Source organism: Epinephelus moara, chromosome 24, assembly GCF_006386435.1.
Source record: "Epinephelus moara isolate mb chromosome 24, YSFRI_EMoa_1.0, whole genome shotgun sequence".
Lineage (NCBI taxonomy): Eukaryota > Metazoa > Chordata > Actinopteri > Perciformes > Serranidae > Epinephelus > Epinephelus moara.
In genome coordinates, this window is record NC_065529.1 from 40,742,766 (window position 1) to 40,764,166 (window position 21,401).

At 39.4% G+C, this 21,401-nt stretch overlaps 1 protein-coding gene and 1 long non-coding RNA gene across 6 annotated transcripts in view; one reads left to right on the plus strand and one right to left on the minus strand.

Annotated features, from left to right (window-relative positions):
- The window catches only part of LOC126386474 (uncharacterized), a 35,465-nt gene extending 27,514 nt beyond the window's left edge, over positions 1-7,951 (minus strand). The window contains exon 1 of the long non-coding RNA XR_007569513.1: positions 7,780-7,951. This is a non-coding gene — a long non-coding RNA (uncharacterized LOC126386474). The remainder of the gene's footprint in view (positions 1-7,779) is intronic.
- Positions 7,952-8,291: 340 nt separating this feature from the next.
- The window catches only part of ephb2b (eph receptor B2b), a 184,360-nt gene continuing 171,250 nt past the window's right edge, over positions 8,292-21,401 (plus strand). For all 5 annotated transcript variants that reach the window (XM_050038814.1, XM_050038816.1, XM_050038815.1 and 2 more), the window contains exon 1: positions 8,292-8,451. In XM_050038814.1, the coding sequence (XP_049894771.1) occupies positions 8,400-8,451 (52 nt within the window). In that variant the 5' untranslated portion in view covers positions 8,292-8,399. The remainder of the gene's footprint in view (positions 8,452-21,401) is intronic.

A 21,401-nucleotide genomic window follows, 5' to 3' on the forward strand; every position in this document is an offset into this window, starting at 1 on the left:
CAACCATTCATGGAAAAAGAATCATCTCATGTTTTTTGTTTTTAAAATAGGGTCTGTTAACCCATGTATTATTTCCCATGAGGTGATTTGTGCATTACACTTCTTCATCCATTGGAATAGATGGAAAACCCCCCACATAGTTAAGTGTCCGAGTCAAAAAACATTTATTTTGCCAATTATTTATGAGTGTAGTTAGGGTAGAACACCAGCATTACTTTGTGTGTGTGTGAACATATAATAATGGTGTATTAATGAGCATGTAAAGGTACCGACTGAGACAGTGTTGAGAGGAGAGAGGTCCTCCAGTCGGCAGCAACAACTTAGAAACTTCAATCTATTGTGCACAAGCGTCCACTTCTGATATACATCATAAGGGAGTGGTGAGATGACTTATAAGGCTGCCATACATTTAATTCTGACAATGAGCCTTTTCATTCTAAGAAAACTCCTCATACTGTTGTGCTACAGTCGTATTTTTCTCGGTTCCAATTAAATACTTCACATTTCCTCCCTGAGAGAAGCACTTTAGTTATCAGCTGAGATCTGCCAGAGTCTAAAGCTCCTTCTAGTGATAAAAAAACTGCTGAGGATCATTTCAAACAGTGTTTAAACATCTACAACCAGACCTCAGCGAGTTCTGAGCGGCCCCCACAGCAACACAAGCTCCTACCAGTGGAGATATAACTGAACCCACACATGAGAAGGTCTTTTAACGTTTCATAACCAAAGTCTGTTTCTATTCTGAAAAGAAATCTATCTGCATCACAGGAGAGCGACTCCAACACATGTACGCCTCAGTGTGTGTGTGTGTGTGTGTGTGTGTGTGTGTGTGTTCTGAAACGCAAACCACGACGACAACACCATCAACACACAGCGGGCTGATTTATGTAAACGGTTCATATCAATTAGTAGAGAGCTCAGACGGGATGTTAGCGTTTAAAACCAAAGCCGTGATTGATGACTGCCATTTTATCGAGGCATTCATTTCGTCATGACTGTCAGCCGAATCACGTTTTACTGGGCCTCTGTTTTATGGCAATACTGCTCAGATTTATTGTGATGATAAAAAGTGTTGTCTGCCCTCCGACAGGCGTGCGCCGCTCAAACACATTTCTCTCTAGAGTCGCTGAAGAAGACACTGATTTCAGTCTTCACCTCATTTGTCAGGGAAGACATAAGTCAGTGCTTGAACATTGTGTGATTTAATTATACAGATGTGGAAGAGGAGGACTTGAGCTAGTGTTCACGTCCCCGTCGTATACGAGTGAAACTTCAGTGTCTGTAAAGTTCACTTAACAAGAAAGTGAATTAAATCCTGCCAAGGCTTTTGGTCTATTTAATTAAAGCTGGAGCAACTTAGTGGGATTGAATTAAATTTTTGGCAGGGGTAAACCAATACGCTGGGAAGGTGGTGGTGGTGGGTGGAGTGGGGTGATGTGGGGTGCAGTAGACTATTCATGAAAGATAAGCAGTGAGCCCATTTTTTTCTCCCCAGCTTCAATGAATAAATATTTTCCTTTCAAAACAACTAAACAAGTCTTTGTGTCCTCTGTGGCTGTGCCATTTAATTCAGCAAAGTAGATAACCACAAAGTTTGTCTTGTTAGACTTTGGCTAGTTAGACAAATAAATATATAACATTTGGATTTTCCCAAAGTTAAGTTTGACTCCTCTGCCTGTCAGAGTTCAATCCAGCCGCCTCTGTGAAAACGTGTTCTCAGCTGAGGTTAATCCACATGCAAAAGGTCTCCTTAGATTAGAGGAGTCCGTCGCCCTCTCCCAGCACCGGGTCAGGGATCACACACCAGCTTTTATGGAAAGCAGGCCATTTTATTTCCTCGCTCTTTATCCGGCCGCAGATGCCGCCTGGGTGCAATACTTCACCGTAAGCCCTCTAAGGCTCGAGGTGAAATCGATTCCAGCCCAGAGTGGCCGTTCTGAATGGGCTTAAATTCAAGCTAAATATTCCCGAGGATAAGAATAGATTATGGACTGCAGGAACTCATTCTCACCTCGTCGACTTCATTTCATCCTCGCTGACAAATAAAAGCATGTGTTTATCTTCAGACGGTGGGGTTCACTGATGATTATATGGTTCTAATTTAAAGTTTAAATCCATTTAGGAGAATAGTTGTCAGAAGAACTCTTAAGACAACACAGCTAATGCATTAATGTTCATTTAAAAGAGAGTTTACAAAAATACTACATCGTGAATATTAGTGTATATGAACTTATCTGCTACTTTTTGTTTAGGGACTGTTCGTTATTTGTCAGAGGAGAGGGGTGGCTGGGGTGCGACTGTTTTTATTTATTATTTTATTTTGACCCTCTGCAAACTCCTACCTGTGTGACTGGCAGAAAATGTATGACCCTTCATCCACCATAAATTATTTGGATTAGGTTTTTAAAATTTGCCCTTTAATGTTTGAAATTTAAAACTTCAAAGTTAAAGACGAAATCCTTTTTTCTATGCATGCTGGTTAGTTTGTGCAAACAGTTTATTTTTGGCCAAATGAGATGTAGAATAAAGTGATTTTGATGAAATATCACTTTATCCTAAACTCAGATTAGTTTTTGCTTTTTTTTTAATATTAGTGTAAATTAACTTTTTTTTTTTCAGGGAGTGTTCGTTACTTGTCGGGGGAGGGGGGTGGCAGGGGTGTGACTTCATTTTTTAAAATTAATTTATTTTTATTTCTGACCTTTCCGAAGCTACAAATATTTTCCTTGAACCTCTCCGAGTGACTGGCAGAAAATCCCAACCCTTCTTCCACCATAAATAAGTTGGATAAGGTTTATAAAATTTTAAAATTAAAAATTTGCCCATTAATGTTTGAAATTCAGAAGTTAAAAGTTCAAATGAAACGACACAAAATCCTGTTTTTTTGTGCATGCTGGGTAGTTTATTTTTGGCCAAATGAGACGTAGAATAAAGTGATTTTGATAAAATATCACTATTTTAAGCTCAGATTTGTTTTTGTTTTTTGTGAGAGAAGTGTTCGTAGCACGTGATGTTTCCAAGCACCATCGGAAATTTGTAAATCGAACAATAATTTTTGTTTTTACAGTTTCTGGCTGTGATAAATAGTATCATTTTGTGATTAACCTTAAAAGAAAACATGCTTTCCAAACCCGAGGTAAAATAAATCTGCAGTAAAATACATATAAAATCCAGCCATTTAATTAGTAAGCCCCTCCCCTAAGCCAAAATAAAATACAAGTCCCTCCTCACTACTTAAAAAAATTACATGACATGCCTCCTCCTTTTTGCACCACCCCTCCCCCCTCATAAATAACGAACACTCCCTCACTTAATGCAAAGTTTGAAAAAGTTTTTTGTCTTTTTACTGTTTTTATTGCTGTTTATGATTCTTAATAGACATTGCTGCTACTTATTTTGTTTTTATGGACCTTTTTCATCACTTCATTGCAGTTATATATTTGTGTCCTTCTCGCCCATTGAATGTGAATTCATTGTTGTGAAAAAGTTTAATGCTCAGTCAATCTTCCCTGAATAAACAATGGTTGATGAAGTTATTTCAAACACCTCAGCTCTCTAAATAAACCATCAACACTTCAAAATTTAAAAGACTGAAAAATATATTTTATTCCGGAGGTTATTCAGAGTTTATTTATCATTACTCAATAATATGTATTTTTCATGCAATAAAAGAAATTCACTCTTATCCTCGTTTTAAGATCGACCAACAACCTTTTTCAATTTTTCAATTTAATTTCTGTGTTTGAATAATAGTTTTTAATGAGAATACCAACAAATGTTGCCTGACAGTTATTAACAAAAGCTGCAATAGTCATTGAGTGTTGATAAAAAGAGGTGACCTTGCTCCAAATAATCTTTGTAGAAACATTTCCAGTGTGTTCAGTCACAAGAGCACTGTGAACGTTCAGCTTTTAAACTCTGGGTGGCAGTGTTGATGCAACGACACGTTACACGGCTTCGGAGAGGAAATCCACTCCTTCTCTTCTCACACTGACCAGAATGGTTTAATAGTTTATTTATTTTTCTGTCCTGCAGGTGGTTCAGATAGTCTTTGGTTTTATATTAAATATTTACATTTACATTTGAATCCCTGTTTGCAACCACTGCACTTAAGATTTGTATTAAGTATATTAATCATCAAATTTAGATACACAACACAGGGTTTTTAAGTCTGAGCAGCTCCATATCCCTCACTATCCACATTCATATATATATCATATTGATGTATTCAATGTAAATGTACAGTTTATATTCAGTTATACGGATTTAGACTGATAGACTTAAATATGTTCTGATAAATTACATTAATTTAAACATAGCTTAAATAATAGGAGTTGTTCTTCACAAGTTTAAGACAGTTTTTAAAAACACAAATTAAATTAACTAAAATCCATTTTAATTATATATTTAGAACTTAAATACAATAATAATATTAAATGTCAGACAAAAGCTGCCCTGGCCATTTTTAATTGTAGTTTTGACCGTCTATATGAAATATTATTGAATTATATAGTGGTTTGTTTTATTTTATTATGATTATTAAACATTATTAAAAATGTAATTACACAAGTAATTCCCAAAATCTTAATAAATGTATGTGTCTCATTATATTAAAATTAAAACACACCAATGTTGTGATAAATTAATGGTAAATTGATATTATAAAATAATAATAGTAATGGTTATACAGAGAAATTAATTGCGGTAATTCTATTGAATTAATGCTTCACATGCAGCCGTACGTATGCAAATTCTATTGAAAAAAATGTTTTTTAAATTATTGTGAAACCATTATTCTATGATATATAATATCATCAACACATCATGTAATCATTATACGGTTATTACTGTTATTTGTATAAACACATACACACAAAGAAAAATGTCGATATGGCATTTTGAAAGATGCTAATGCTAAATAATTTTAAACGAGCGCGTAGCTAACTTGAAATACTGCTCACATCGTGTATTCCGTGATAATAATAGTGGACTGTATGCTGCAATTTTTAAAACATGTCTAAGCTAAAAATCAATTTCTCCTCAATGCATCTAATGTGCATTTTTAAGGGTGACTTTAGAGTATATTTCGAGGTGTGTTTACTGTATGTTACTGTAAAGCTGCGCCGCTCTGAGGGACTGTATAGGTGCAGTGCTTATGTTGGATTACAGATTCGCAGAGGAACATGAAAGGATTTATGCCACGTTCAGACATCTCTGCTTTGCATTACAAATATTTTATTACTGTGCAGCCATTATAACATAGCGTGGCAGAAAGATCTCTGTGGGCAGTATTAATATCATTTCTTCAACATCTTTCACTTCTCTTCTGGCTCAAGTCAATATTGAGCTTGTATGGAACTCATTATGGTGAAGAGGGGCGGGGGGGCGGGAAGCTGCTCTCTCAGTGCCTCGCCGTTTTGTTCCATCTGTGTTGTAGTCACCTGAACACGATCTGAAGTCAGCCAGTCAAGTGACCTGGAATCAATACAGTCGAACTCGGTGGAGGCAAATAAATCAGCCTGGCTCGTTTAACCCATGAGAGTCCTGCTGCTCAGCTACAGCGGTGCGGCGCGTAATAAGAAAGGCATGCTTGATGACAAATAATTTATTCTAGAGTCTTGTTTCTCGTCCAGCTTTAGTGACTCCATACTTTATATCCAGGAGGCATCTCTCACCAGGCATGTTCCTTGTGTACTGTAAATCCTGAGCACATCTGAGAGCCATGCTTTTATCGTCTGCCCCTCGATGTCCATCACTTTCTTTATACAAAAAAATTTGACATTTTTGTGTACATTGGAAATTTTCATCCTGCTTCCTGTCCGGGTGTCTTTGTATTTCAAACAAAGCATATCTGTAATTTCTGCAGCTGCTCCAGTGTGTCCCTGTGGCATCTGTCTCTAGTCCTGTCATATAAAAACCAGCCTGTGTTTTATTCTTTACCCATCATAACTCTGTAAAGAAACGGGAATTTTACCACCAGCTTCTGGAGCAGGAAATCGGTTTCATACTGCTCTTCGGAAATTTAAAAAATATGCCCATGGCTTTGCGAGATGCACGATAAATTCAGATGTCGTTTCGTGCCAGTCGACGCTGACAACTTGGACCGTTTTGGAAAAGAGTAATCCTATTAAAAACAGCAGAAAACTCATTTGACTTGAATGTGTTATGATTACTAATAAGCATATTTATTTTAACGTATAGCGTTTTTATTGATTGTTTGAAAATGATTGCCAGTAATGTTGCTGCCAGACTCGGTTGCGCCAACTTAAATCAACTTAGTGCAAACACAGCTCAATTGAAATGATTTCTGAAGATTAATTGTGACAAGTCTCAACGTGTTTTTGAGCCAACATCACATCAACTGATTATGGTTTTATGGTGATTCATGGACAGGAGGGAAAAGTTTTGCATTCAGGAGGAAGTTACATTTCACTTCAGGTTTGGCTCTGTTATTGGAAAATAACTGCTGTTCAGGTCGACCTAATTGACAACAAGGCCTGCTCGGTCACATGATGCCTCCCCTTGTGATGCATGAACGCTGCTTCACTGATCTGCGTTTAGCTTCAAGATGTCAAATAAATCAAGTGAATATATTTCCACAGCACCTCTGGCTCCACTCATCAGATTAAAATGAAATTCATTATGTTGCACTTTTACATATGCAAATATCAGCATTGTGTGCCACGCAAAGACGAATCAATGCTGCCATTACTTATTGATTACACTGTTAGATTTCAATTCATTTTCATGTAATGAAACAGACATCCCAGCTCAGATATAAACCTTTAATGGACCACTTAAGCAACAGCGGGGAGACTTTTCTTTTTAATGCATCCTGCCATGTCAGGAAGTCGACCTAACAATTCTTTTGAACAGCTCAATGGCTGTTTTTAAGTGAGTGGATGCAAACTCAGCTACAATGCAGACTATTAAATTCAATTAAAGAATGAATTGTAACTCCTTCTCATATTTTTCTGACCTCACTTTAATACCAGACTGCACTCTTTAATCAGACTGCTCTATTTTACAGCAGGAATAGAGTGCCATAACCATGAGCAGTCCTCATTGTTTGTAGTAATGGTCTCCAATCTGCAGCCTCATAGTTTTTTCTTCACTGGCAAGACACTTAGGTTAAGCTCCAAAATTGACTCACTGTGAAACCTGGGAAAAAAGTTAAGTAGCAATCTATTTGAAAGAGCTATAAAATTAATCAAATATTAAATGTGATGTTTTTGCCTGTGTAAAAACACACAGCTGACAAATATGTAACTGGCATTATTCTGATTTAAATATGACATAAATCATAGCCTGCATCTCACTTTTAAAGTAGTTTCAATTCTGTGACAACAAAGCTACATGCAGTTATATGTGCTGAATGTACTGTTGTTAGTGTGAGTGTTGGGGGTTGTGTTTTAACATGCCAAACAATTCAAAAATAAGGTTTTAATTAATTTAATCTGTGCTATGGGCTAATAGTGTAGACTATAAACGTAAATTATTCGGATAGGCACGTAAATCAATTCATAAAGAATATAAAACGTCTTATGTTCAGTTGGATAGAAGGCAAATGGCTAATAATAGTATTTTATTGGAGTGTATAATTGTACTAAAATTTGCAAACTGCCATTTTTGCACATGTGCATCCATTTTCCTAGAGAAAAACAAACAAACAACAACAACAAAAAACATCATATGGTCTGATGGAAGTCTAAGTGGATGGCTGTGACGTAATAACCAATTAAAGTATAAATACTGGCGGCAATGCAAAACAAAACTTACTTTAATTGTCCTCCCGTGCCTCCCGTCACCTGTTACAGCGCCCAAACTCCCACAGCAGCAGCCTCCCGGTGAACCCCGCGGCCACGTTGGAGCTTTTGTCTGACAAAAGAATGAGCAGTATTTCCTTACCGAGCGGTGTGGCGGTGAGAATAAGTCGCTCCATCTTTTATAAATGCCCCACATGGTCCCCAAACACTTAATTATCGCTAGGTAAGGCAGTGTGGACTGTCCTCCTCTCGGTGATTGACAGCGGGGTGAGGTGAAGTGGCTCCGGAGGGGTTAACGGACCCTCTTGACGAGCGTCTGCGTCGATAGTTTAAATATGTTAGACTAAAATCATTAAATATATACGTGAAGTTGTTGCTTGTGTGCTATGAACTGATGAGTGGGTGAATGTAGCGCTGAAATGCGTGGCTGTGTTTCTGTGTTTCTCCGTGCCCCCCTCTGTCTGTCGTTTTTTTGGTTTCGCCCAAACTTGGTTCAGATTTGAGTTGGTTTTCTCTGCTATCTGGGATCGCTCTATTGGAGGTGAAGGACCGCCTGTCCCCTCTCTGCCTGGGCTGTCAATGGCTTTCGGGACGTGTTTTATTTGAATGTCTGGGCGATATAAGTGACCAATAATGGATATTCTATGGATATTATGGACCATACCGGCCGTAATAGCTGTTGAAGGTAAGCTAATGTTTCCATCCTCAACGGTTAAAAGCCGCATCTTGTTGCCGGCTTTGAGTTTGAGACAAAGCGCGTGAGCGGACGGTTGGTTTATTTTTACCACAGGAAGCTAAAAAATAAACCACTTTTAATCTCCGTTGATAATAATAATGATGTGGCGTAACATGGCGTTTACAGTGCAGAGGATCAGCTCAAAGCAGCGGGTAAGGGATGATGGTGGGACACAAAAACATGCCCCAGCATCCCCGCAGGTACACGGATGCTGCTGAGCGTCGCTAGCGTTAATTAGGATGTAAAATTAGCAAAAGCTAGCTAGGTCAGGATAGGAAACATCACATCTCTGTCACCCAGGTCGCATCCCGAGTGTCCGTGGAGGTGTGTCACCGGGTTCATCTCAGTTTGTGATACAAATGTGACACACAAACATCCCCTTAAACCCTTTTTTCAGCATATCCAAGACAAAATGTGCATTTATATATTCTTATAATCATCATAATTGAAGTTATAAAAGGCTGAGTCTGGTCCTCATGCAGGCATTTGTAGGCAAAGCTTGGCTAAGCAGTAAAAGGCAGCAGGCAGTGGCTCAAAGCACAATGACACAGGTTGAATGGTGAAAATAATCTCTATAATATGTGTTTACAGCAGCATGTCTGTGATGCACAAAAGCAACTCAGTACTAGTCTTATCATGCTTATTGTTGCAATATTAAAATATAAAAGATCTCTAGCACTTGAAGGGACTATCACACTGACATTTGACCTTTAATCCTTTAAAAATTAGTTTGAGATTATGAAGGATATCTTTCTTTTGAAGCAGAGCGTATCAGTCTGTGCTTTGAATTTTAATTTGCAGGTGATTTAGTGAAGCCACACTCATTATCCCCCCGTGACTTGACAGGAGACATCTGCCACAGTGAAGAATGGAAAGTGTCACCCCAGTCATACATTTATTCCGGCTATTTTTAGGACGCTGTCAGAAAACAAACATATCTTCTTCCGCTGGTCAGTTTAACTAAACCTCATAATTGCAGGTGGAGCCCGGGAAACTATGTAGAAACTCAACTAAATGTGACCACGGGATAAAACAACAACAAAAAAGAGAAACAGGGGAAGAACGTTCAGCCGAGTGTTTACTGTAAAATCATTTGTATGTGTGTAGGGACATCAGAAAGTTGCACAGTGAAGGTCGAAGGACCTGTCAGGTCGGATAAAGGACTGGCACAGACTTTGACAAACGTCATGCGTATTTATGCAGACTTGTACTGACTGCTGCTGTTTAGGGTTTCAGTGTAGGTACATATCCAAGAACTAACAAAGAGATCTGAAAGGCGGACTTTATATTTCACATGGGCAGCTTTAAAAATTGTGTCAAAGCTGTTGAATTTAATTTTAGGTTTAGTCACTCGACATCGTTCCAGGACAACTTATTATTTTGGGAAATCATATGTACAATCCACATTTAAATTACACCATACAAATACAGGGAACAATGTGCACATTTCATACAATCCGCAAATTGTATTTTTATTTGAATGTATTCAAAATATTTTTTGTAATATATATTTTTTCTCTGTCGTATCTTAGATCATTTCACAAGCATAATACAAAAATCAGATGCATTAATATTAAAACAACATAAAATATACTGTCATGTCCCGCATTTAGATAATTTTATAAATTAAATATATTGAATATTAACAGAAATATATACTAGATTTACATGAAATATATTCCATTAAAAAATACGTCCTACAAATCACACACCAGGTAACTGTATATCATCATCCTATGTATATATGCACATAATATTCAATATGTTTTCTTTTAATTACTGATATCATGATCGCTTGATTGCTATGATGATAACGCTTATTTATTTTTTGATTTTTATCCCTGCTGTTGTGTCCAAGAACAAGTCAAGCACAGGATGTGAAAAATGCCAAAAATAACAGATTCACACCACACAGTGTTCCACTTCCCTTTGCTTATTATTTCTCTCTAAAACGCAAACATGGCCACAGTTACTGTTTGTCTTCCTACATGTAAAATCTACTGTGAAGCGCATGTGTAAGCTGAGAGCATGCAGTGCCTCAAATACCATTCGGCACTGCTCCTCAAATAGTTATCTCAGCGTATTGAGGTGCACCTCTTGCTCGATTAAGAAGGTGCTGCTCATATTTGGTGTTACACCACATATACTGTGTGCGGTACCTTTCGTGCCTGTGGTGTTTCACTTTTTAATTCGTACACCAGCTAGTCCCGTCTCCAACCCAGTTACAGCCCCCCTCCATTTTACCCTGTGAATCACCCTAGCCGACTGTCCAATGAAGTTGCAAGGATGGCTTACGTATGAGAAATAAAGGGTTGAAAAAGAGGTCACTGCAGCTCTAATCCGAAAAAAAAAGCGACATCCCAGCATGCAACGGAAAAGAAGCCTCGAGTGGATCGTTTTGACACGTTTAGTGCCGGGACACTACATTTCCTCTATTGTTATTTTCTTTAATAGGGAGTGACATCTTCGTTTTAATGCTGTTTTTCACTGACGAACGTTACCTGCAAATGTGTACTTTTAATTATACTGTACCATTGCATTGCATTAAACGTTGATTGCCGAAGCACTGTATAAAAACCTAAACTAAACATTTATTTACTGCATACATTGAGTCTAATGGAGTCATAACTCCCATATTTGTTGAAGTGTACCTGATCTCTGTCGAACAAACACATGAAATAATCAATAAATCAGATGGGGACTGTACTGGAGAGGATTAGAGGATTAAAACTGGGGCCAAACTTAAGAAAATCCTTGCTGTATTTATTTTGTGAATGCCGTCAACACTGCCACACCATGTAGAGCCTGCAATACTGTCAACTGGCCTTGAAATGCTAATGTTTGAATTTAGCCTGTGACCTTTTTACTCAGCATCTCATCACTATTCAGACGACTCTCTAGCAATATCACCACGTTGGACAACTATGAATGCCTCTAATTCATCAGCAGCATTCAGCCATTTTTCAAAAGGCATTTAATTCGCCCTGTGGAATGTGAAACAACTCTAAATTGTTGATTAGCGTTAATGTAATCTGCCATTGATGCCAGTTCTTATTGGTTTAGTTAACAGGAACAGACAGGCTCTCTTCGAAAATTAATGGAGGTAGTACTGCCAACGAAATTAGCCTAGCTATGTCAAACATGTCTATGAAAACACACTGTGGATTTATCCCTTCATTAGTTTACCCATTCATTGTCATCAGCGCTCGGTTGACAGCCATGCTAACAACGCTGCTCCTCTAATTCTGTTGAGTGGATATTCTCGGATTCATCCCCGGCCATAAAATTGTAGTAGCCTGTATTGTTGGGAGGAGATGAAATTTACTAGACGGATCATTTGGTTTTTCCGACCCCCCCCTCCCTTTGCTTCCCTTTCTATTGTGGTATTACAGTTTGTACTGTGCAAACACAGCAAACATTTTCTGGGAGGGTTGGTGTTGCTATGATGCAATAACAACCTCCTCCAGACTTGCATGCGAGTTGTTGTCGGGGTCAGCAGGATGATAGATGACTTTGATACAGCATTTCTTTTCTCTTTTTCTTTGAGGGCAACATAATGGGACAGAAACCACAGTAGAGGATGGTGAAGTGGGGTAGAATGAGATCACAGCATGCAGTCTTTAAAAAATGTCTAGCAGATTTGATTGCATTTCAATATGCGCTGCATTCCTTCAGCGCTCCGTTGAGCACTGGAGCCCACTCAGTTTGAAGTTGGCAAACACCGGTCAAGTTGATGTTTTAAGAAATTTTATTTTTGTTTTGATTTAATGTAGTAAATTACATATTTTACATTTGTATCCTGCATATCCCTTTTCAGCATTAATTTTCTCACAAAATACAAGCCAGCCTGACAGTTCAGGGCACACAGTATGATTGTTAATGTTTTGAAAATCCTGCCAAGTTTGGTAAAGATGCTTTCATATGTAAATCGAGCTGTTTCTGACCGGAATTGTTTTGTAAGGAATAGACGTGTGAGTGTAACATGGAAGCATTATGTTTTTGTGGAAGAGTAACAAAAGACAGACGGAGGCGGGCTCTGAAATGGGATTAGATAAAGGTAAAATGAGCGACCGTATACAATCCAGTGTTTTCTCAGTCCACCCAATGAGCAGATGCAGGGAGCTGGCCTGCACGCCAACCGCCACAGTAGGCTTTCACAAAGAATCTGTCTCTATTCAAGCCTTAATCCATGCTGCCGAGGGCCCAGGCATTGTCACTTTGCATGCAAAATTTCAATTAGTGCTGGTACCAGTTGTTTCACTTGAAGGGGGGTGTCACATTTCAGAGACATCTATGGCTACCTTTAGGGTGAGATTAAGGCAGAAGTGTCACCGCTTTGCTTAAGAAAATTTTGCATTGCATAAGGTAACTGACACTGGTACTGAGCTGCTTTGCTTTGTCACGGCCACTGTACGTATCAGACCTTGTTCAGATTACTACATGTTTGAAGTAATACATATAGAATGTTTATTATCTCAAAGTAAAGTAGGAAAAATGGATGATTTGTTAAAACCTTCACATGTAAGATTACAGTGTTGTGGAGTTCTGTCCCAGCTGGCTCTGCTAGCAAAATAGTTGCGTATGTTGCTCCTGGCTGCAGCTCGTTCGACCAATTCAACTAAGGATTCAGTTCAGGACATGATGGACTGTTCGACACTGTTTCCATGCTTTCAGCTGTTTGACTCTGACTGCGGTTCACTGACATGAGCCAACTCTTCATTCTCTCCTGCCTTGTTCCAATCCACACATATTTGCCCTCCGGAGGTGATGCTGAAATAATGGCATTTTAGCTTGTGGAACATGTTTGACAAAAGAACTGAAGTTTAAGAAATTTAATAGTGGATTCAAAAGGGTATTAAAGTATTATTCATATGGCTTCGGGATGTCATGTGTGGCCCTGGAAAGTCTTTCGACAAACCATGTTGGTACTGTTAGAGTGTGCTGCTCTTTATCCCTGAGAGCATTCTCTACTAAAACTACGCAAGGTGCAAATAATGACGTGCTGACCACAAAGGGAGTTACTGGGGTATGAGAATCTATGAGTGGAACAATAATGCTTTATTTATGCTGGACGCATTTGCTAGGGTTGTGAGGGGTCTGCACTGCCAAAATGATGTCACACCATCAGACACAGCCCTTCGTGGGGGTCCCATGCGGCAGGTTTTTTCCTGTCCATGTACATCCGGCATTTTCTGCAAATGCGCATGGACCAACAAAAGGCACAAATGATGCTGTAGACAAGTGTTTTGATACACTGCCCCCCACAGTTTGGGAGAATACGGGTGTGCTGCCAGGAGAAACCCGCACAGAGCATAAAAGATCCAAACGTTCCCTCATCACATTGCTGGGGCAGTTCATGTCCGTGTGACCGTCCATGTGGGAAGCATACTTATGGCTTAATGCCCGGGGCACACTGTTTATGTGAGCAGCAGTTGCCGAACTTCTTGTTTTTGTGTTTCGTCCTGCGCCCTTGTTAGAGCAGCCACACTGCCCACGTGAGCAGTGCTATGAAGGCATGGTGCAGCTGCTGCTCAGCTGCAGAACATCTAGAGATTCAAAGTCTCTTCTATTTTTTCTGCACGATACGCTGTTTCCAGTAAAAATAGACTGAAAATTGTCTCCTGATAATCATGTTGACATCGTACTGACATTGATTACAATTTAAATGTCCATATCTGTCACAGGCATGGAAAAAAACGATTTTCAACTCAACACTTCCTGTTTCATCTCAACATAAAAGCCCCTTGACAACATTTGTTAACACAAGGCTTTTTATTGTGAAATATTTGCAGGATCATGTTGTTGATAATGCAGTGGCTTGCAAGGTTCCATAAATTAGTGGAGTACTAGCTTTTAATTGTGGAAATACAGTCCTCGAAGCAGCAGGCAGCTCTGCAGCAGCAACGCTCTCTGTGTGAACACGGCATGCGTGCGAGCTACAACAGTTCAGCGAGGTTGCTTTCAAGCACTGCTCACACAGGCAGTGTTACCCTGGCATATGTGTGGGAACTGCAACACAACTGATTTGTTTGTTGCAACACAATCAGCATGATGTGGGGCGTTGTCTCCATACACACTAAAAAAAAATCTGCACATTTTACACTATTCTGCACGTGACTTAAGTTCTGGTTGCTGCTACAGCATAATTCCCACAGATCTACAATCTCGGCTCATGTATCATATTTGAGTCAGGTTTGCGTACGTTCACTTCCATGAGTCCAGTACAGAGTTAGGAGTGGAGGGATCAGTTTACCAAAGTTCTGAATTTAACTACCACACTGGGAAGCACTGTTATACTTTAAAAAACACAGTATGACCTGCTGAGCGACAACTTCAGAAGCCAAGCCAAAAATTCAGCCGTATCACTCTGCACTGGCTGTACCTCGTGGCTTAACACTTCATATTACTATATGGCCTATAAGCAGCAGCATGCTCGTGGTACTCTTTATTTTCACACGCCCTTTATTGCTAAATTTCATATACTATAGATTTAGTGCATTTAGAGAGACTTTTTTTTCTCCACTTTTGGTATTTATAGCTTCTTAAAGAAAGAACAGGTGTTTAATCTTCTGTCTCTTTGGTCTGTAATAAGGCCTGTTTAGTTTGCCGAGACCAGCTGGTCAGATATGGCTGCTACTTGATGCTATCAGAAAATGAAAATATTTTCAGAGTCAACAGGTGTTTCGGGTCTCTCTTGCCAGTGCATGACATCAACCGAAAACTGTGGGTTCATTTTAAGTATAAATGAAGTGCATGAGCCTCCCTTGGTGCATTTTAGACTTGATTTAAAGTACAGTCTTAATTAATACTCACAAATTTGCTCTGACGTATTGTGCATTTCTTTGTGTATTGTGTGGTTAATAATATATTAATTACAAATGAATATTTTTATAACAGTTGGAAACGTGATAGATTAAAGCACAGGTCCTGAAAAGAAGATGAGTCACACTGTACTGAGATATGAAAGAACACTTGTGCGTTATTAATTGGTTCCAAAACAAAGGGTCCTTGTGCAGCTGAAATAACAAGATTTCAAAGTTTTATCGAAGGAAAAAAATAACAGTTTATCCAGAAACAAAATAAGAAAAGAAATGGGAAGACTTGAGCTGTGATTCAAACGCGCGGATATTATTGTGGGATCACAACAGTGAGGAAATCTGTCACAAGTACATAATTGTTTCTCTTGGCAGAGGAAGTCTGACAGGATATCTCAATCTACAATCTCATCAAATCTTAAACACACAAAGATAAAAAAGCCATAACCAACCTACTTTCACTTAATATTAGGGTTGGTCGAATTAAACGAGCCTAGATGGGTTAAATGATAGTTGAGCATAAGTCTCAGGCGGCATTTACTTTAGAAGTTAATCGCTAGTCCCAGAAAAATACACATGTTGACTTTGAAATACTGTCCCTGATTGTCTAAACTTCTTGTGGCGCTTGTGTTTTCCATCCACATGTGGCAGTAAGCTACAACAAATCAATGCTTCTTTTAATACAAGTCCAGCTGTAGAAACTAATATATTTTGTTTGCCTTTGCACAATTGATCCAAAAGTAGTGCATGCATATTGAAGAACTTTTGTACAAGTCTTCATCACGCAACCCAACATCTGTTCACAAAATTGTACATCAATTTCAAATCGAGTTGTTACGTAACACCAGAGGTGCTGTGTGCTATGAATGGTGAAAAGATGCATTATGTGGAAATGCATTATTTAGTGAGGATCAGGTGAATTAGAGGTCTTGAGATTTGTTTTTCTTGCAGGGCTTTAAGGATAGGTGTGCCGTTTGATTGGAGGACTATAATTGTTTCAGTGTGTAGTTGGGAAAACAGGGTGGTCGGAAAGTGAAAGAGTATGACTAAAGCTATCATAACAGATTCATAGTGCTCCCATTGCTATCAGCTTAAAACTGGGCAAAGATAAGATCAAGTTGACTCAACATTGTAGCACACGTTAATTTCTTTTTCACATTATAACAGAAAGCATCTGTTATGTTATATACCCAGTATATCAAGTTTGCAGACAGATGTTTATCTGTGCAGTTTAATTGGAGTTCGTGTCCAGCGGGTCTGCTTCAACCCCGTGGAGTAAAGTTTGCATATGGCGTCTTCTTGCTGACTAGAAGACAGTTGTTCGTATAAATAGACACTTATGGAAGAAACTTGCTTTACCTCCATGTAACCTCTCTGATATTTCACACAGGAATCTAGATCAAGGATGTTCTTATATCCTGCTATCTTAATTAGCACATGTTAATTGGCAATGTGCAGTCTCTTGGTAAGTCATATTTATTAGGAAGAGAGCCTGATTCATCCCAACCCGCCGGGAATAGAAATCATTAGGGGACAGTGAGAAGTATTTCCAGATATTATTCATAACAGGAAACGTGTAAGCACTCACAATAAAAATGGCCCTGCAACATCCAGGCCTAATTCGCCGTCTGAATTTTTTTGTGCAGTCTCAAGTCCCACCCATTATGTGGAATCAGTTTTATGGCTTTGTCACTTCCTGTTTTTATCCAGGCGGTAAAATTGTCGAACGATAATGGGGTTTTCGCAAAAGGCCGAGATGAACTGATCAGTGTGACCCCCTGTTCCAGTCACATCCTTCATGTGGACATTGAGTCATACGCATTAACAATATGGCGCTCATAATAATCAACCCAGCGATGCCAGAGCTAGGAGGGAGGGAGAAAGAGAGACAGAAGGAGGAGGAGGAGGGAGAGTGTACCCTGAGAGAGGTCAGACCTCGTTTCAGAGACCCCCATCCACACACACCCCAGGTACTGTGACACTGTCTTTATGAGCGCGCCCGGAGAACACAAACCCACCGGATTAGTGTCTGGCACTCAATGTCCCCGGGAGCAGAGCCCATCGGCCGAGACAAAGCGCGGCTGATTGCGTTGTCATCTGCATCACAAAGGGAAGCCTTTTCTACCTGAACCGCTGCCTGCGCGCCGTGCAGCACATCACATCTATCAGCGACTCTAGCCCCACGTGACATCTGCCTTTTGTTTTTTTGTCCATCTCTGTCTCCCCCCCTCTTCCATTCTTTCCCTCTGACCCACACCGTCTGTCCACCATGGCCCACATCAACAGCAGGACCCCCCTCCCCCTCGCCCTCCCCTCGCCAGTGGAAACTAGCTTCTCAGTCTGCACCAGCGCTGACCGTTTCCGTTTTTTGCCGGTAGTTATGTGCTCAGCGCGGTGTGCATCATCTTCTCTTGCTGCAAAGAGCCACTAACACATTTGTTGTCTTTCCTCTTTTCCCCCTCTGGCTGTGGCTGGCTAGCTGTATCTCAGCACCGCCAACATGCAGACACATCAGACAAAAAGCCCAGTCTCTCGCTGTCAGACCCTAACACGTCTATCGGTCTCACTCGGACAGAGAGAACACCCCAGCTGAGGTGCTGCCAGCAAGCAGACATGTTTTGTCTGATTAGTGTACTGGGCAGGCAGGCTCTGCTCTTCTGTGACTGATGACTGATGTCTTGTGTTGGTGGCGCAAGCAGGTCCTGCAGCCATAACAGAGATAGATCAAGCCTCCCTATCCGGATTATCTTCTTATGCGTATGCATACTTACCATAAGCCTTATGTTGGCTTTTATATGCGTTGTAATACTTCATCATCATCAAACCAACTACTTTTTAAAGAACCCATCCTCCTTTCATATTTCATGACTTGAACGTGCACTACTCTCTATTCTGTGAAATAAAATTTTAATTTTTGGGGAGAAACAAAGATGTTGGATCTATCTCAGGCATGATAACCAAAGCTGAAAGATACAGTTTCTGTTTCCCATTTAAGACGCTTCATGAATAAATTCAATAGATTAAACAGGGTATGACATTTAGAAAGTGCAGGAAGGGACGGAAATGACTTTTTTTTTTTTTTTTTTTTTTTTGTCCTTTAAGTGTGATAGTTGGTTTCTATTCACACGTAATTGCATTAGCTTAGAGAATAGGGAATTAACACAAGGCAATTAACTGATTTGGCCTTTGGCTGTGACTTGTCTGGTTTTAGATAGCTGGAGCCCAAACTGTGTTTTCATAGATTAATTTAGAAATCACATTCAATCAGATGCAGAACCGTGTAAACCCTGCAGTGGGAGAACTTGATATACCTCAGTAAATTAAATGAATGCCTCATTGTGGTTGGTGGCAGAGCAGAAAACAACCATCTCTCTATTGACTGTAGCTCATTCTAATAAAAATATCCTTTTCATTTAAAAGACAGAAAGTCAAGGATGGAGAGGTAAGGGTCATCACAACAGCAGGGTACTTCTTAGTGCTTAATCGCCTGTAGTCCAATTACCATGACTGCTAGGCCACGCTGGCTAATTGTCAACAGCCAGGGTGTAATTTTCATTTCAACTTTGGGGGAACAGATCCACTGGGACACTCTTTAGACACTACAATTATTCTCTTCACCACAGAGAGTGGTGTTTTCTTAATGGGATTCTATCCATGTGTGTCATACACTGCATGTACGGTACGTAACGCTTTGACACTTAACATCACACCCTGACCTTAACAGTGTATTAAGAAAGGGCCATGTTAGCTGATGATCACAGATACATATTCATGCAATCATAAGCACAAAAAGGCATGTTTTTGAACTGATGATTCACTTAACAAAAAGGCTCTATTTTCCTCTTTAGAATAGATAAAATGCTAATTTTTGAATTAAAGATAGTGAGAATTCAAATTTAAGACCAATTCATTACTAAAAGCATTTTTAAATGTGTATTTCAGAACTTGAAGGAATTACCACGTTTTAAGGACTAAGATAAGATAAGATATGCTTTTATTGAGCCCTAGAGGGAAACTCAGGTGCTGTAGCAGCACAACAAAGTGCAGATAAATAGAGGAATGTAAAAAATAAATAATTGAAAGTATTTAAAATAAAAATAGAAGCTATAGAAGAGTAACTGAACTTAAGATGATGAAGCATGTAGTATAGCTACAGTGCCAACCATTGTTGTACTTAAATTAATGATGCAAATATATATATTTCTAGGTATTAATGGTATAAAAATAAATAATACTGTAACCTACCAATTTACTATCAATTAATTGATCATTTACAGTGCATGGACAGCAACTGCTCTCATCGTTAAAGTCTCAGTGAAACCCAAGTTAGCATCTTTAGCTTCTGTACATCTATAGCTTCTGTACTGTGACGAAATGAAAACAAAGGTTCGGCCCACTGATGTAAAAACTCATCTTTTCCTAGTTCTCTCCATACTGCTTTGTTAGCTAGCTACTACAGCCCACTACCGGTGAAGTGTAGTTTTATATGACCGATGTGGCTAGCTAGTTTCCCAAAGTCTCAATTAATTAGAGGAACTTTTGTAAACGGCCCTGAGTGCAGGATTAACCATCAGACATTTGAAACTGTTTTACCTGGTGTTACAGAAACAGGGTCTCTCTAGATCCTCATAAGTCTTAAAATAATTCCTAATATAAGGCCCGTAAAGGTCGTAAAGTGACAAATATTTGGCATAAAACAAGAGATAAATGATCAGTTAACTCAGGGACACAGGATTAAAACTGGGAAATGTGTTTCTCATTTTAAGGACACTTTAAGTAAAAATAGTTTCCCTTTTACTAAAAAATGTCAGCTAGCTAGCAACTGCAATGTTCAGACAGCAAAATGGCTCCGTTTTGTTTATGTTTTGACAAATCACTTTAATGTATTAGTGGGAATACGTCTCTCCCTAAAGTGACCAGCAGAGTTGTAGTCATGGTGAGCATGCAATAGATTTCAGATCATAAGGGGATGACAGGTGGAGCACACAGCGAGCACCACTGTGGTTTTACTGTGAGGATTTATTTTATTTCAAGCAGAGGCATAATTTGGATTGATGAAATGCAGCGTTTATATTTCTTCCCTGACCTCATACCACTGTAATCAGTCTACCTCGGCTCACAGGTCCAAAATCAATAACCTAGACTCAGCAAAGATTATACCCTTATGATTGTGTTTATGGAGCCCCATCAATTGACACTTCATTGTAGCTGTTTCATATTCAGCAAAGCCGGTGATAAATGCACCATTCGGGCACAGAAAGCTTACCTGAATTTACATAATCACTCGTCTGAAAGTGGATCTAGTGTGGGGAGCAATCAGCAGCATCTGCCACACTCAAGAGCCCCTGTTAATGCAGTAACATCTTGTCCCCCTCTTGTTTCAACCAACAATCCATTGTTATTTTTATTTTAATTTCAGACCTGTTAAAGATTTCCAGCAGGAAACACTATCTCTAAAACACATGCCCACGACTCTGGGGCTGCCAGAGAAAGACCAATACACGTCCTCTGGGGTCAATAAAACAATGTCTGGAATCACAATACAGCCATGAGGTAACGCAGCTTACAAAACGGGAGCCAGGTATATAAGGAGATGGTGAAATGATGACTGTTTTCCATGCCTTCCTCTGGCAGGGCCCTCTGGGTAGAAATCACAATGGATCAATCGGAAGGGCAGCTGGAAAATCCATAGAGGATCTCAGGAGACCTGCTGTGCCTGTGAAATCAATGCAGAAATCCAGCTGAGACCATTAAAAGAAACGAATGTCACATGATAGGGTTAAACATGTAGAATATTATTATTCATACAGTCCAAATAGGTTTTTCATCTGCAGATAATACAAGCAGGCACGGACGTCAATAAAGGCACCGCAGATTGTCTTGTATTTCAAGCACCTACATTCAAACCATCCATCATGTCTTTGACCAGTTGTCAGCTCTAAGAAAGAGAGAGGCAGAGAGGGAGAAAGTTAAATAAATTGAGGCTTTACTGTATTTGGTCTGGGTTTTATTGTAGTTTATTACTAAAGAAGAAGTACTGTAGCAGCAGGGAGAACTTGGCAGCACTCAGGCTGTGGGCACTCT